Genomic DNA, 18247 nt, shown 5'->3' on the forward strand with positions numbered 1-18247 from the left:
TCTGGAAATGTCACTCCTGAGGACCAGATGAGTTTCTTAATAATTTGTTTGGGTGCAATGTCCATATTAATGACCTTTTGCAGCAGACATCATAATTTTAATGACCTAGCATCCAAACCTGTTCCCACAGTAACCTTCTTGGCATTTTCAAAATAGATAATGGAATTTTTTTTCTCTTGGGAATGGAGTGGAGGCTTTCAATTAATTTATTGGACTGGCTAAAAATAAAACATGCAACTTCTAGAATCTCACCAGGCAGTGGAAACTCAGCAAGGCACACCAGCAGCTGACATCTGTTGGCCCAACCTGAGAGGTCACTGCCTGCCTCTTATGTCAGCAGAAGGAGACGTCATTATTGTTAAAAGTCACTAAGAACAGATGCTGTTTTGAATTAGAAGGGTAAAATTGATACGAATAAACAGGATTTAGCAGCGTCTTCAGAGCAATGGGTATTACACTGTTCTACCCCTGTCAAGAGACCTGCTAACCTATGGTGGAAACTTTGGTACTCAAGTTCTGCAGACATTTGGAAAGAAGAACAGTACCGAACAAGCTTTAATTTGAAAAGAGAGCCTCTGCTAGAGAGAAGTAGCAGAAAACCAGACAGTAACTTAAATTTAAAACATTTGATTCAGCAACTATTAATCCTGAGAGATGCATTCCCCAGTCAGTTCTCCCTTCCTCCTGTCTGACTACTTGTATGGAGATGCATACTACATTTGCAAGCAGAGAACACCAGCCTCAGGTTGCCTGAGCTGCCTATTAATTTGTGCCATCGTAATGGGCGTTACTGCAGGCTTTGCGGATGGGTTCATGCTTCTTTCTTCCCACAGGGCTCCTGGCTGCAGTTGGGTGCAGTGTGTGTTGCTCTGGGGCTGCACGACATGGTACGGTGAAGAAGGGGTCTGCAGGAACCCTGCCGCATTGGTAGCAGAAATAGGTATGCCATAAAAACAAGCCAGGAAGATTCAAGGTTGTAGGAAAAACATCATTCTGAGTCTGCCAGGTGATGTTTCCCTGCTACAGATTTTCATTGCAGTGCTCCACAAATCACTTAGATGAAGCCTTTCATAACTTACCAGTTGTTAATCGTGAGGGTGTTTTCTGACTCTTTGATTTGAATCTCTGAACTTTGATCAGCAAAACTGGAGTAGTCAGAGCTGCAGCTGATGGCAGAAACTGCCTCGAACATATGAAGAGAAATTTAAGACTAAATGAGTTAAAAAGAATAAATCACATTTCACAAATTCAGTACTCCAAGTTAGTTGACGCTTTTGACAATTTATGCCTGAAATTTCTTCATGCCTCACTTCCCCCTTCTGTACAAAGTGAATAGCACTCTGTCAGTTCCCAGGCATACTGCAAAAAAAAATACTCATAACTCTTTACAAAACTGACAGGCATAGCAACGAAAACCCCATAGAAAATCCCACAAGAAAATGAGTTCTATATTTAGTGCAGAGTTTCAGCCATATGCAGTAAATAATACTTGGGATACCCCATCAAGTGGATAAACCGGATCTTGAATGTTTGTGCAGAGATATTGTCTCTCACCATCACAAATTAAAGACCTAGAAAAAGAAGAGCGGACTAAATAGCGACAGAGCAGAGCTTAGCAGGTGGTTATGGTATTACACTGGCAAATTTAATCCTTTAGTTTCTTAACTTCCAGATGTTTGACTCCACAAACTTGAGGGATTTTTCCAGTATACAGGTACCTGAAACGGCTTGCACTTAAACCTCACGTCTGCTTCCCTGCGAGTGTGGTCACAGGGTGGCAGCGTCTCCCTGCAGCAGCTTGTTCCACACACCAGGCACTGGGTCGGCCACGGAGACCATGAAAACGCGGTACCTGTAGAAACTGCTGTGCCAAGGTTTGTTTTCCTAAGTCTGTCTTTGCCAAACTACATTCTCAGCAAAGGTACTTCAGTATTTTGGGATTCTTTATATAGTCCTCAGCAATTTTGAACATGTTAACTAAAAAGAAGTTCTGATCTTTATTTAGCGCATTTATTTCAAGCCTACTTATAACCCGACACAGTTTTTGGGTTTGGCCATTTCAAAACATTTCTGATTTTGTCAGCAGGTTGGATTAGAACAAGTAGAGAAGGAAAATCCTTTAGAAATGAGGAAGGGAGGAAGGAGGCGGAGTGAGGATGGTTATGGCCAATACCAGCAGGTTAAGAACAACCTAAAGTGTTCTCTTTCCTGATGGTAGATTTGCCAGTAGGAGCTGGGAACAGCTAATTCAAGGACTAATTCACAGGGTGTCCTCATGTGGAGGAGTGGGGAGAAATACAGTATGTCCAGGTAGATAGAAATGTTCCTTGAGAAATAGCACAGGCATCTGGCCATCAATTTTGTGATACTGGCTGTTTGCTTCTTCACATAGAGAGGAAATCAGTAAAAACTTTGGTGATGGTTTGGGAAACATCAGAACAGAAACTGGAACCAGATACTAATTGTGGGAGTATAAATGCATTTCTGAGCACCCTGTTTGAAGGTTGCGTGGCTGACCCTTCATTTAAGATATGATATAAAAACAAACTGTGCAATAGATAGCTTGTACTGTCACTGCCAATTGCTCCAGACACTTGCTATAGCGTTGCAGTGTTTCTAGCACCCTGGTACCTGCTAGTGCTCACTTAAACCTCAGTTGCTCTGAGCAAGGTCTCATATATAGGTGCCTGGAAAAAGGCCACCCCTCCAGTTTGATATGCTTGGCACAGTGTCCAATGTGAGAGATCCAACCAACTCAAGAAAAAATGGCAACATTGTGGGATTCAGTCCTTTTCATTGCAAATAATTGTTTCTTGAACTGCAGTTTTAGGATACACCATGGCTGAGGAAAACAATCATAAATCTGGGGGGTGGGTATCAAAGCACTGTGGAATGGAGCTGAAGCGAACGGAGCAGGATTATGCTCTTAAAATCTACATGACAATTAATACCAACTTTAGCCTAACTCCCTCTTACTTTTTACATTCTAATTTAAGCAAAAGATTTAGGTTTAGTTGACAATAACTATTTCCTATTAACAAGCTTGCTTGACTGCTATCACTATCTGCTAGGAACAAGAGATTCTACTGCATCTTCAAAACGATAGTTTTGGCACAGTTCCCTAGAAGACTTTGCCCCTGCATCTCCCACATCTTTGTTTAAAGTTGTACAATGAAATCAGTCAGAACTTAGGCTGCAGAATGTCCTGCCTCAGATGCAATTAATTAATAAGAAACTTGGGTAGAAAGGAGCTAAAGAAAGCAGTAGTTCAGGGAAGGTACAGTCGTGACCAGTAGCACTGAAATTCTAGTGCAACTCCCAGAGTGCCTCCCACGCACCTCTCCCATGTACCTCTCCAAATGCTGGTGTAGCAAAGCCAGCTGGATGCTCCTTTCGGTTTTCTATCCACAGTGTCCAGAAACAGCAAGGAGTTTGCAGTTTTTGCTTGGCTAAGTAGCTGTCTTTGCAGATTGAAAATCCTCTTCCACACTGTTAGCTCCCCTCTTTTCTTCTGCCACTAATGTTTAGCTATGCAGCTAAATTTTCTCAAGAATTGGAGAGGAATTTGAACAGCAGTTATATCACAGTATAAATTTTGCTAAAAAGTTTTGATAACTCACAAAAGAGCAAAAATATTATTGTTTTTAAGAATTAAAAATACACTTGTTTGTAAGTAAAGGAAAAACAGGGTGTTAAAACCCTACTCTAGGGTTTACTAGTGTCTATCGTGAATAGAAAATACAACGGCCTTATTTTTGCTCTCAGTTTCAATTGACATGGACATTTTTGGTATTTTTTGTATCATACATTAAAGTTGCAATGTCACCAGCATTAATTTTGCCTCCCAAGACCTAGATCAGAAATCATTTCCCCATTTCTGGTTACATCAAATACTCAGTACATTACAAGAATCCAAACAAACTGTGCAATGTGCCATAACACACTATTTCAAAATTAAAAGTGTGTCTTAATGTGCAAATAAATAATAAAGTTACTTTTGAATTGCTCAGCAGTGGCCTCACCCACCTCCCACCCCACCAAACTGTATTGCTAATACATAAGCAGTATAGTTCACACACACGTATTTCAATGGTAAGGCAGAAATCCCTGAAGTCCCTTCTCTGTACTGTGATCCACGCTTAATCCTAATGCTCTGTAGCATGACAGACATAACTGGCCTAAAAGTTCTGATAAGACACGAATAAATCTAGCTTTGGCAAGCAAGAAACTGTTGCAATTTACTGTATTGATCTATAAATCTTCATTAACTACTACAGTGCACTGCTTAATTAGAAAACTCTACTTAATCAAGATGCTTCCCAAGGAATCAATTTATACCTAATGATACTTATGGCAAGGACAGCTGCTTAATTGGGATGGTAATTTCATTTAATTGGGACACCTTCAGATGACTTTGTGTTGCTTAGGCCTGCACACATGTTAAAATTCAGTTTGTTCTCCTCATGGCATTTTGCAGTTGTCTCAGGTTGCCCTCCCATGTAGCTACTTCAAAGTGAGCTCCTGAAAATTGTCCATCACTAGTGACCAGAGGATAGTGGCCACCTTCTTGCCACCCTGGCAGACTTCCAGTATGGCAGATCATTCAAAATGGGGAGATGCTCAATACAGTAACTACCATAGGGAAAGATTTATAGCTACTTAATCAGCTTAATTCTAATGAAAATATTCAGCCCTTACAATAGGGCTTAATTTCTTCCAGCTCATAGAGGCTTGAGAAAAAATTTTCAATTGACAATTCTTGAAAGTTAGTGTCGTGCCTTTGAAATCTTAAAATGGGCAATTAAATGTTGTCCATTAAAATACATAGTTTTCTTTGGGAAAATTGCTGCAACTAAAATAAATACATTTGCTAAGAATCCACTATCTCAGATCAAGTAACTAGTATTCAACATTTAATACATAAATAGCAATATTAGTATATATAACCTGCTGGGATAGAGGATGGTCTGCTAGCTTATTAAAATTAAATCTATGAGAAAAGAAAGCATGTGCTTTTCTTTTTATGCAGATTTTCTATTGCATTATGGTAGATTATATGCTTAAAATGCAGCTTTGATAAGAGTAGGAAATAAAGAACATTCAGTGCCTTCAAGGTGCACGCCCAGGTGTGCTGCCATCCTGCCCATGTGAAATGAGAGCATACAACCTTCCTCCAGCAGTACCATGCATGGCTTGCTGCTGGAAAGCAGTTGGTTGCCACCCAACCCAGTTGTCTCCCTATGGCTTCTTGCCAAGACCAACCTCTGAATCTTGGAGAGCAGGGACCGTGATTAATGCTGAATTAGTCTGTCTTAGCTTGCACTTGCAATTAAACTGTGTTCAGCTCCTCCCACCATCAGTAAAACATAGTTGTTTTAGTGGCGATAAGGATCAAGGAAAGGAGGAAGGAGGCAGCTGCATATAATCTTCATTGACCTGGGACACGGGAAGCAGAGAACACCCATCAGATGGACAGACCATGAGCTGTTCAAATGCTAGAAACATCCGCCCTTGCTGATCGCCTCTGACAAAAGTCTGTGATCTTACAGAGCCTCTGATAGCTGTGACACTACAGCTTTCTTTGCTGTAAGTTAACTGCTCTCATAGAAAATTTCCTGTAGACTGACTTTCTTCTTTAAAGATAGTTTTAAAAGATCCTTCCTAACTGCCTTATTCCTTTTTATTCATATACAAGGTGATCAAGTCCATAGCTAAAAATAACACTGCCTTTCTTACACAAATGAGACAAATAGGATGTTTTCCTTGCACCACTAGGAAAATATAAATTATCTGGAAAAGAAAAAAAGCTTAGAATATGAGCTAATGACAAAAATCATGAAACAGAATCTGTATTCCAGCATTTTAGAAAGCCATCCTGGAAATTTTGCTATTCTTGAGAAGTAACAACCTACCAAGGATTTTAAGTTTTGTTCCAAAAAGATGAGAGTTATAAAAATCTTGCTGGTTGGGGGAAGAATCTTACCTTTTGCTCCAGCATCCCTGCCTTTCTTCCCCCCAAAACCACCTGCCAAAAATCACTGCCCCCCCCCCCGAAAACCCCAAACCTATTTTTCCAGCTCTTTTTATCACTAGCAACAGCCTGTTAAACACCTGCACTGACAATAATGAAAGTCACTTCATAAAATCCTGTAGCAATTGCAGCTTTATACACTGCTCATAATACAGGTTTTAAAAGGAGATTAATCATGCTCTGGTCCTCGAACTAGACTGATAAATCATGCTGATGGCACACCATGACTCACCCCTTAGATGACTCACACAGCCACCACAGTTATCCAGCAGGTCTTCTGCAAATCTCCTATTCCATGAGTGAGTGTATTACTGAAATGAGGATTCTGGTATGAATGAATAAGGAAGTGTGGAGAAACAGGAAAACCAGTCCTACAAATCAGGTAGTGTTAGATGCCTACCCTGACTACTTTGCATATGTAATTTGAGACACAGGTTTCCTCTTAGCTATGACCACGTTTTATTAAAGTAAATACCCTGCAGTTTTAATATACAAGTAAAACTTTTTTTTAAAATGTTTAAGGTTGATTTTGTACATGTATGGAAATTATTAGTCTTGCTTAAAAAAAAAAGATTGTGACACAGGAAAATATTTTCCAGCTTCCATACAAAATAGCACTTTTTCTCTGCTAGTAGAAGACATTAAAATTTTCACTGTATTAAGTGGTCTGTGCAACTTTTACAAAAGTTGTATACAAAAACCTTAAAGTATGCAAAAATTCCAAAGTACACTCTGACAGCTAATGCTCTGCGAACACTTTATTACACAAATTACATTCAGCTTCTGAAAATAGTGTTCTAACAGTGATACCATCTAAAAATAAGACATCCCAGAAACACATCAAGTCAGAAAGAAAAAAAAAAAATTAAATAGATACTTTTTTCTTTCCTTCGATGCAATATAATGTTAGTGATTTTAAAAAAATAGAAGAAGATTTAGCAGCTTCATTTTCTTGTGGCACTATATTTTCTCTGTACTGCAACAGGTTAAGGACATTGAAGAGGAAGGGCACAAAAAAGAAATTGGCAACTGAAGAGTTATGGGAAAAATATTTGGATAAAGCAGATAGTGGGACTTATTTACAAATACAGAAAAGGTCCCAAAATTGAGATGAGAAAATACTACTGCTTTAAATCAGTGCTGCAATTAAAAGAAGATTGTTTGCTTTATTAAGATGTTCACATAAAAACAACGGCACCGATATGAAACTTCCATACACTCCTCCACTTAAAAAAACAAAACTAAAACCAAACAAAAAATAAAGGAACCAGTGTACAGTCCCACACAGACTAGTACAGTTTACAATTAAATACACAAAATCTTAAACATGCTTAAGGGAAAAGGAATCTGACACTCTGGGTTCAATCGTATAATGGAGAACTCAAAGGCTGGTTTCAGGATGATGAAGGTGCTGGTGGGGGTGGAGGTGCTGAATACTCTTCCTCTGAATCTGTGCCATCATCTTCATCTTTTTCTTGATCACTTCCTTCAGTGCTGAGCCGGTCAAACCCTTTTCTGCTGTACCCTTTGTGACTTGCAAAGAAGTTACCAAGGTTAAGGCCACCACCACCTTTCCCTGTGGAAAGGAAACACTTGTCATAAGCTTTGCTTTACTGCACAGGGGGGAAAAAATGTATTAATTCAACACTATAGTGGAGATTATTCTGTGTCCTTCTACAAACCGTTTTAAAGGCTGGCACATGAGCCAAAAATTCACCCTTCAGGAAGGTAATTCACCTTTGAAGTAAAAGTTTCAAAGGATTATTTTCCAGCATCCATGATTTGATTAGAAGCCTTTGCCCAGGCTGTTTGTGTTCCCACCAGTTTGCCTGTATTCAGCTTGCCCATAATGCCAAAGCTCTTCATTTTGTTCACCAGACACACAGATAACTCGATATAACAGCTACTGGCCTCCCACCAGTAGGGACAGGTCCTCTTCAGTGGGCAGATGTTGATGAATGAAGGTGGTGTTAAAGACATTTCCTCATAAAGTATCTGAGGTTTGCCCCCTCTCCTTGCTCAGAGAAAGTTTTATTCTCAGAACTCAAGTGTCTTATTCAACCAGAACCAAATACAGAAACAAACTCCAGTTACTGGGTTCTTAAAAGCCCTGAATGTTACTTACCTCTAAGTCTGCCTAAAATTCTGCCTGAACTTGAATCAAGTTTGTGTTCCGCATCGGCTGAAAAATAAGGGAGATTTCAAAAATAAATTTAAAATCATATTCTATGTTTAAATTATTAACCGTATTTTCTGATACAAAGCATAGACACTCAACAAACTGAACAGCAGTTCTAAGAAACGAAATTGATACTTTCCAGCTTCTCTGCTAAGGTATAATTATGATTCCTAGCCAAAAAAATCATACCATGAAAGTTCAGTTTATGTTGCTTCAGCCATTAAGAAGATTCACATGTAAGTTATTTCTGAGAATGTCACTTTTTCAACTGTTCACATATATTACCATGAGGATTTTAGGGGGAGAACAAGAACCTTGTCATTTATTGTGGACAACTACTTTCCAGCACACTGCAAAACAGACCTTGACAATTGAAAACAGTACAGTTTTCCTTCAGAGAACACGGCTTTTCTGGAAGATAGTGATCTATGATTTTCTTTAGGTATCCTGGGGGAAATTCCTCTACCCCTGCCCCCCCCCCCCAACAAACCAAAAACCTCCCAACCAACCAAACAAAAACAACACAAAAAATCTCCCCCCATCCTTCATCTGAAGGAAAATAAAATGCCATGGCCAAACTACCTTTTTCTATATACTACTCGGTTTCTGTACGTCTGTGCAAGGAGTTTACTTTTACCAATGTAACTATATTATGCTCTTTCACACAGAAAGTTCAGGCACTGCATGGATCAAACTGGAATGCAAAGATGCAGTTTTAGACCATAACTATGAATTACAGTACTGCAGTAGTTTAGAGTGTTAGCACATTTGATGCTAAACATGTTTGAACACGAAGAAGCAGGAAGCTACACACTGAAATCTTCAAATAAAACACACAAGTTCAATTACACAATAATATTACAGTGTTGAATTACTTATTCTTTTGTATTATGTCCCAGCCTATGATATTGGCAGAACTATGTTATTTGTGTAATCCATATCCATTTTCTTCCTTTCTTGGGAATAACTTGATAAAGCTATTTATGCCATACACAATAACAAGTGCAATGATCAAAGTCCTACCAGTGTCTACCAATTTCTCAAAAAGTATATTATTATATGATATGAGTTAAGGACAACTTTACATACTGAGCACTGTCACTCTTAATTAAAGCTGTCACAGCAATGGATGAAGGCACATAATGGAAACATGTTTGACTCACAAAATGCACAAGATAGCAGTGAACAATAATTTATACTCCCTCAGAAATGTTAACAGTTTGCATTTTGCTTATACCTTGATAATACCCATACAGTAGGGTCCTTTGCTCTCAATGATTTAAAGATCCTAAAGTGAAAAATCAAACTATGCACTGAGTGTTAAGATGAATGCTTTAGACAATCACATGACTATACTGTAGTTGTTACCGAGATACTGATTTTTACCTTGACACCAATTAAAGGAAAATTTAGGTCCAAGTTCTGAAAAGGTGGTGGCTTGAGGTGCAATGAGAAAGGCATAGGGGAATGCAGTTGCTTGATGCACACCGAGTCTTAACTTGCACGCAGTGCCACACTAACTGTATCCAAGGGTAAAGAGCCAATAGGCCTCTCCACACCTTTGTCCCTTAGTGTTCAGTGATGTGTTGAATTGCAGTAACAAAAGCCTATTCTCTAGAGTTACTCATGGTTACCTCCATAGACTGTTGTCTTCCTCCACCGAATAAATACTAAAATTGCCAGCAGGACAACAACAGGGATGATTAGAAGAGATGTAATAAGAACAAAGGAAACTCCAGTGCTGGCCTGCTGGACCAAATGCTGTTTTTCCTCCTTCTTTAGAGGCTCTGTTGATTTTGGGTTGTTTTTCTGTCTGGTTTCTATAATTGTTTCTGATTAAAAAAAAAAAAAAAAAGAATTTCAATAAGCAATCCATATGTATCAAGCAACATAGAGCAAGTCATTAAAGAAGAGAACATGCTAGGATACCTGAAGTGTTGAATAGTAAGGAAACAAAAGACAAACATTTAAGGAGACAGTTTTAATTCTTGCTGATGTTATCCCCAAAGTAAGGCAGAGAATCTGAATGATAGCACTTCCTACCAAGGCTACCCTCTCCTTTCCTCTAATGAGGAGCCATCATTTAAAGTATGGGCAAATCCTGAAAAAAAAATTCATTTTTGCAAATAGGCATATGATTTAATATCACTTAAATATCCCCTTTTGATAATACTGCCACAAGAAATACAAAAATCCAGTATGTTGTATTATCACAAACAAAAAGGAAAGCATTTATAGTTCTTTCAAACAAATTTGTGACAAAGGGCTAAACCTTCAGAATTGCTACATCCCATGAAAGAACTTTGGCTCTTGAAGTCCCAAGAGTTTTCAAAAACCACATCCAATGATTCCTGACTACTTTAACTTCTGTACCCCAGGCAGTTTCAGAGATGGTTATTTACAAATGGTTTCTTATCCATGTGGTACTATTGCATTATTCTATATAACATTAGAAGTGTCAGGTAGCATGGTATCTTCCTAAAGAAAGCTCAAATGCATTAATCTATCCCTAGATTTGTTACACTGTTGATGCTGTAATACTTCTCTTCTGAGTGCTTGAGGAAGACTGATGTACCAATAGAAATGAAATAGAAGGATAATAGTTTTGGCAATAAGAATTTCATGGTTTTACACCGTCAGTCTACTTTATTCTACTATATGCTTGCATTTGGCAATTTGGATCTTTTCATATATTTCTCTGTGTCTACATGCCTAAAGCAAACCACAGAAGCTCTGAATTCAATCAAAGAAAAACAGTTAAGAACAATTTAACATTTTACAAAGGCTTCTCTATAGGCAGGTACTGCTTTTCTGAAAGGGAAATGAACATTTCCTCTTCCACCTAAGAAACTTATAAGATAAAAGATTAATGGTTTAAAATAATTACTTTTCATCTTCCTGAATTATTATCTTACACCTTTCAACCTCATCTATATATACTTCCTTATCTCCTTTGATTAAGTCCCAACACGTTTTTTGTTCTTTTTTCATTTTCATGCAGATAAATTGAAAAAAGAAAGTAGCAAATTTCGGGAAATAAATCTGAATATAAAGAATAATATTTTTTTGTTACGCAGTGTAACTGGTAAGACTGTGTGCTGAAAGACCATGCAGAGAGATGAACCAATTGCTGTTTCAAATAAACTTGGGGGGAGGGAGGGAAACGGCACTGGGGAGTAACTATCATCGTCACATTTCAGAGTTATTTCTGCATCTAAGGGAGCTGACACAGATACCAATCTGGACATACCAGATGGCAATACGGAAATAATGCACTGGTTAAACTTGCATTTTAGTGTCTCTGAAGCACTTGTCACCAATGGAAATGAAATGTTTTGATTGGCTGTAAAATAAGCGTCTACCTGGTAACACTGCAACAAGATGCTTTCTCTTGCTTCCTATGCTCATTTTATCTATAGTAACTGCTTAAAATGATGGTGACAAACAAAACAACAGTCAAACTAGTCAGCATTTTTCCCTCCAACAGTCCTTAGCACAAGCAGTCATAGTATATGTGAAAACAGTGGTTCCTTCATTTCCATTATGTACCATACTAACCTTTCACTTCCTGTACCTCAATCCCAGCCTTTTTCACTGACCGATGCTCCATTTCTGTAAAACACAATTGCTCTTCAGGACAACTGACATTTCAGAAAAACACTCAGTGACATTTTCCCGCTAGCTTTCTCAAATGTACCGGACAATCCTACAGTAAACAGTCAAGTTAGTATCTGAACTTCACCAAGGAGAATCACTATAAACCATTCAATAGCTCAGAACCCCATTAAAAAAAAAAAAAAGCTTGATTCACCAAGGCTGTTTGCAATAACAATTAATTCTCATGCTATAGAGCAGTTTTATGGGCATGTGTAAAAGCTCAGGGAGTCCCATAAAAATAATACTGTTAATTGTAATCAGAATCATGATGGATTAAAGGCTAGCTGAATAAGGACTACTTAGCTACTGCAGTTTTATACTGCAGTATATGCTAAAGAACAAAATATACACAAGACTTCTCGTCTAACCTGTAAGTGGTGAGTGAATACAGTATTTTTGTGTTCTCATGTCTTTGAATAAAAGCCTAGAAGTGTTCTTGTTCACATTGCTATATGCAGAAACAGCCACATCCAGGCAGGCTTACAGTTTATCTGGTCCAGTTTCCTTTTATCAACAGTGGCTGATACCAGATGCCCCATAGCAAAATCCATGAATTATAAACAGACAAATATGGAATAACTGGCTTAGCCAGAAGTTCATTTAAAACAACAGACTGTTCAACTGGTTGACTAACACTCTGAAGCCTGAGGCTTTATAGCTCTCATACTTCTTTTTTTTTTTCATCTTATATAACTTAGCAGTGGATTATATTGTTATTCCTATGAAAGGTCTAATCCTTCTCTGAATCCTACCAAGTCGATGTCTGACTAATCAGGTTCCTTTTTCCTGAAGTCAAGCTGCTTGGTTTGGGGGTTACTAGATTAAACTGGGAAGTATTTCCAATTAATGGGAACAGGACTTCAAATTATACTGGATTCATTTTCTAATAGTAAATACTCCCAATGAGATGAAGATCTATTTATGTTGACTTGTGTCTTTATTTCAGCCTCTGAGAGTTTCCTATATGACAACCCCTAAGGAAGCAGTGGGCTTGACAGCAAATGATACATTAAAAAAAAAACCTAAAAAGCTAAAGAGTCATGCTTTTGTTTAAACATGTACTAGCAACATAAGGGATACTGTGAAGTAAGTGCATTTTGATTCCTCCTTCTGTGACAAACCAGTTTATGTGCCTAGGACTCTTCTTAATAGAGCACACAGTAATGTAAAGAATGGTCTTTTAAAGAAAACTGAGCTGTAACATGCAACTTATGGCAGAACTCACAGTATACTAAAATTATCATTAAGCCACCAAGTTTTTTAGTGTTTACACATCTGAAGCTATAAAATGTGAAGTTGTGACACTTAAGAGCAGAAAGAACACACTTTCTGTGGATGTGAACTTCCATACTGTTCTGGTATGAACATCTCCAACAAATACTGTTTTATCTTCCGAAGCAACAACATCATGTGGCATCCCAAAAGTCTGTAAAGATAAACAGTCACAGATTACTGCTAAGAGTCCACACATTCACAGTCAGACAGAAAATAAAAAGGCTGGCTTAACCCTGAACTTGGGACTGGTCCTTAGACTGGAAATCATAGGAGATCCTGGTGTGAAGGCCTCATATGAGCGAAGGGAGAGGAATTTCATCTGTTGTGTGTGTTTGCCTTCTCTAGGCACAACAACATGGAGATTATTAGGTATACTCATGCCAAACAATTTATATTTATATTCTTGCAATCAGTTTTATCCTTTGAAATACTCAATTTAAAAGCTAAACTTGTTAATAGAGATGCATACTGCACACACAGATATAAGCTATAGTGGTGAACAGACTACTACTATGTAGATAAAGTATTTATATTTTATAGAAATGTTGCTTACCAAAGGAGGACTTTTTTTGGTAATCACATATGGCTATGCCCACTGTAAAATGACATTTTTTAAACTTTTAAGCAAAGAAAGCAACCTTAACATTCCTAAGCATCAATTTTCCAGAGGTAGCATACAAATATGTCATCAGGATAGCAGCTGTAAGCATTGGTACATTGGTACTGTACTAGATCACTCATTCTCTATCAACTCTAGCAAGTGTGAGCTGTTCCTTTTTCCCAAGCAGCATGTTGGCATTCAATGGAAATGTATAATTGCTTACAAACGTTTCACATGGAGTAGGTGAACAGAGGATCCTATTTTGCAAGCTAGGAGTTTAATCAATGAAATCCCGTAATTTGCTAGAGACAATATATTAGACTTTTTTTAGGGCATATTGTACACAACAGATCATGAGAAATATCAGAAACATAGAATATTTTTATTAAAATCAGTAACTTAAAGCATTATATTATTTATAGCCTCTTAGTCATAACCACAAAAGCTGCAGACAAGTTTGTGGCACAGGTTGGAGAGAAGCAGCTAAAATAAGAGGTGGAAAAACAAAGGGTGTCCAAGATGCTAATAAATTTGGCCACCTAGCCTTCAGTTTTTGCAGACTGGGCTCTTCTGCTTGGCTTTATACTTCAAATTCATTTCTTGCCCTGAACCTTGGTATCTACAACTAATTAAATGAGGAGCTTCCACGAGAAGCAATAAACTGCTGTTTGCTGAGTAAATTCCAAGGTAACTCCTATTTGTGCTACAATTTAAAGTTAGTTTACTGAAGAACTCAAAAATATCTGCCTTTATTCTGAAGAAAGGTCTCTTCCCAACTATTACTGCTGCTCCCCAGAGTAAAAAGGTCCAAGGGTGAGGAGCATTTCACTTTCCTAACACTGAGGATCCAAGGAATCTGGAATAAGAAACCAACCCGTGAAAGTGGCGCCTTTATAGAAGCATGTGTTGTTCTGGCCTAAATACCTTTCCTGAAGATCTTCCATATTAGTCTAGATGTAGGAATTAACAGATTCTTCCCCAAATCAACTTTCCTATCACTTCCAGGTACATAATTTCTTTTACAGATGACTGAGGGATGTTCTGACTTACAACAGCAGACTTTAACAAGAAACTAGCTCTAGATTGAGTTAAGAAGAACTGTCATATTAAGAATTTTTCCTGCTAATAAGTAAACTGGAGGCCTAAATAAGGTGAACTAACTTGTCCTTGCAAGTTATAATATGTGATCTATTTCAGATCTCAGAACTGAATACTGCATCCTTTATCACAGCATTACCACAATGAGTTGTTAGTTACTGAACCCCCTCCAATACATCCCCCTTCCCCCCCAAAAAAACCAAATAGGCATTTCTATATGTGAAAAGCTCTTCACAGACCAAATGGGATGTAAGTGATGCAGCAGTACAGATAATAAATACTAACTGTAAGTTCAATGTAGTCATCCTTTCAAAACATTAATAAATGAGATAGAGTTCCACTGTTTCAATTTTTCAAAATTTTTCTCAGTGGAACTTTTCCCAGATGAAAGAAGATAACTGAGTATTCTACTTGTGTATATATTGTTTTGTAAGAATATGGAAAAACAAATAAGAAGTTTGAACATGAAGTATTTTCATTTATCCAATCTCTGAAGATATTCCTGGGTTCAAGAGTGATATTACATCACCTTACAAAGGCTGTCCACCTGGTTTACTTTACAGACTCAAAACTCAAGCTTATAGCAATTTTTCCTAGAAATATCTATAATTGTGCACAAATACTTAAGAATATCTAACCCCCACCAATTCTGAAAATGGTAACAAATATTTTGGCAATTATAAATGAACTCTCTGCTAAAAAACATTAGAGACAAACCCTCAGAAGAACTATTATGTATAAGTGCTATGCAAAATTTTCTTATATGCCTTTATATAGAACCACGAATCTTGGTTTCAAGCCGCCCATACATTTAGTTTTTGCTGGAGTTTGTATGCAATACAACAACTTACAATACTTAGAAACATCCTTCTCTGGAGTGGCTTAAAACTGGACTGCAAACAGCAGAGTATACGTGCTACCCAGAATGGAATGCCTAGCATTCATTCTTCAGTCTAACACAATTTATGGGAACTCAAATTATTTTTTAATAATAAATGTAATTTATACTTACTTTTATGCAATACTGCATGAATGAAGTTTAGCCTTAACTTTCACACTAACATTCTGCAAAGAAGGGATGTGGCCATGCTGTTCAATTTTATTTCTGCTCAGGAATATACTCTTTCTTTTTTGACATCCTACTAGCATCTAAATATAAGAGTATTTCCAGACCTTCATTCTTCTCTTAAATTAGCTTTTATGGACTGTCTGCCAACAATAAAGTAGACTTATCCTGGCTGAAGGATCATCTTATGGGTGGTGTAATTTTCAAACGTAGCACATGTAGAACATAAGGCCCTAAGTTCAAGGGTCTTTATCAAGTTCATATTATAAAGAATTCCTTTTGCATACCATACAATACATTATGAAACATCTCATTTCCTTAAATATCTTTAAAAAGGTGGAGAAGTAGGATGTTACCAGCATTAATTATACGCACCAGGCAGTCTATGCAATACTCTACCTTTCTAACAGGACTGAAAGTATCAATTATTTCTCCAGTAGAAAAGTTCATCACAAATCCTTGCACTGGTTCCGTCTCTCCAGGATAAGGCATCCCATTAACTGCAAAGAGGAGACCACCTGCAACAACATTCACATTTACTTTAACAACCCATACATTGCAAGCTACAGTTGAGATCAACTGTAACAGTATAGATGAAAGCAGCTGTCTCTGAGAAAGACAGCAAGCACACCAGAGGTAACTCAGTAGAAAACCTAAGCACAGTAGGAAAGTCATAGGTGTAACTTTGGCCTTTAAGAAATGGAAAGCTCGCCAAAATAAGAAGAACAAGGAAGCCATGTTTTACAAATTTTCAAATAGAAACAGGAATGTGAAAGGATTAACAACAACAACAACAACAACAACAACAAAAATCTGAAGAACGCTCAGCTGAGGATGCTTGAGCCAATAATTAAAAGTTCTTTAAATGCATAAAAAGCAAAAAGTCAACTAGGGAATCAGCTGGATCATATGAGGAAAAGGTGCGAAAGGGGCACTCGGGCATGATTAGGCCACAACAGAGAAGCTCAATATTTGTGTCATTTTTTTATTGCTGAAGACATTGGGGAGACTTCGCCACTCAATAATTTTTTTGTAGCAGAGAGGTCAGAGGAGCCATCTCAGTTTGAGGAAGATATACAGAAAGTATTAGACAGGTTAGAGGTTAATATTTCAACAGGAGTGGATGGCGTTCATCTGAGTCCTGAAGGAATGCAAATGTGAAATTACAGAACTCAGGCCAAGCTGAGTAACCCAGTACTGCAAACAGCCACTATTCCAAAATAGTAGCAGGCTGCCAAAGTAACTCCTATCTACAAAAAGGGCTCGAAAGGGATGTCTGGGAGCTACAGACCAATGATTCTGGCTTCCATCCCCAGTAAGATGGTAGAGTCCAAAATGAAGAATAAGATTCCTGAGCACATGGGTAAACGTGGTCTGTTGGGAACAAGTCAGCATGGCTTCTCTAAAGGGAAATTCTGCCTCGCCTCTGAGAGGAGTCAATAAACACACTGATAAAGGGGTTTAGTGGACATATTTGGATTGCCAAAAAGCCTTTGACAAGATTGTGCACCAAAGGTTATTAAAGAATCCGAGTTGTCACACGGTTGGACAAAAGATCCATTAATGAGCAGGAAGCAAAGGACAGAATTTAATGGTCACTTCTCAGGATAAAGTCCCAACAGTGGGGTCCCTCCAGGGATCTGTGCCAGAAACAATTTTTTTCAATACTCTTCATCAGTAACCAGAAGAATGGGGTGAACAGTGAAATCTCCCAGTCTGGGAAAAGATACTGAATTCTGTGGAGTACTTAAAAGCCTCGATGACAGCAAGAAGGTCCAGAAAGACTTTATAAAAGTAAGTCGGAAAAAAGGTGGCAGAAGAGCTTCAGTGAAGACAAAAGGTGATGCCTCTGGGGAAAAATAATCTAGATCATGCCTGTGTGATGTTTAACTTGGAACTGGCAGTTACAACTCAGAAGAGAGATCTTGGAGTCCTCACTGAAAGGTCTCTGAAATTTTTGGCTCCACATGCAGCCACACCCAAAATTCCAACAAAATGTTGGGCATCATCAGGAAGATAATTGAGAGTAGAGGAGACAATCTTGCTGCTATGTAAAAACATGCCCACATCTTGAGTACTGAGGCTGTTTTGCTCTCTGCCTCTCAAGAAGGACCTACTGAAGTTAAAGAGGGTATAGGAGAAAGGCAACTACAATGATCAAAAGGCTGGAAAAATTAATTGGCTTGTGAGGAGAGACTAAGAAGGCTGGATGAGAGGCAGCAGATACAGGGAATGTGGAACTGTTATTCACCAAATCCCACAATACTAGGACTGAGAGGCACTCAATGAAACTGGGAGGCAACTTTAAAAAAATACATTTTGGTACAGTGGTTAGTGAAC

General features: G+C 38.0%; 1 protein-coding gene across 5 annotated transcripts in view; it reads right to left on the bottom strand.

Moving 5' to 3' along the window:
* Nucleotides 1-6771: 6771 nt before the first annotated feature.
* The window catches only part of PAM (peptidylglycine alpha-amidating monooxygenase), a 148252-nt gene continuing 136776 nt past the window's right edge, over nt 6772-18247 (bottom strand). For all 5 annotated transcript variants that reach the window (XM_067316624.1, XM_067316621.1, XM_067316626.1 and 2 more), the window contains 6 exons: nt 16307-16425; nt 13194-13293; nt 11769-11822; nt 9845-10042; nt 8157-8213; nt 6772-7607 (listed from right to left, as the gene is read on the bottom strand). In XM_067316624.1, the coding sequence (XP_067172725.1) occupies nt 7426-7607; nt 8157-8213; nt 9845-10042; nt 11769-11822; nt 13194-13293; nt 16307-16425 (710 nt within the window). In that variant the 3' untranslated portion in view covers nt 6772-7425. The remainder of the gene's footprint in view (nt 7608-8156; nt 8214-9844; nt 10043-11768; nt 11823-13193; nt 13294-16306; nt 16426-18247) is intronic.

Source organism: Apteryx mantelli, chromosome Z (assembly GCF_036417845.1).
Source record: "Apteryx mantelli isolate bAptMan1 chromosome Z, bAptMan1.hap1, whole genome shotgun sequence".
Lineage (NCBI taxonomy): Eukaryota > Metazoa > Chordata > Aves > Apterygiformes > Apterygidae > Apteryx > Apteryx mantelli.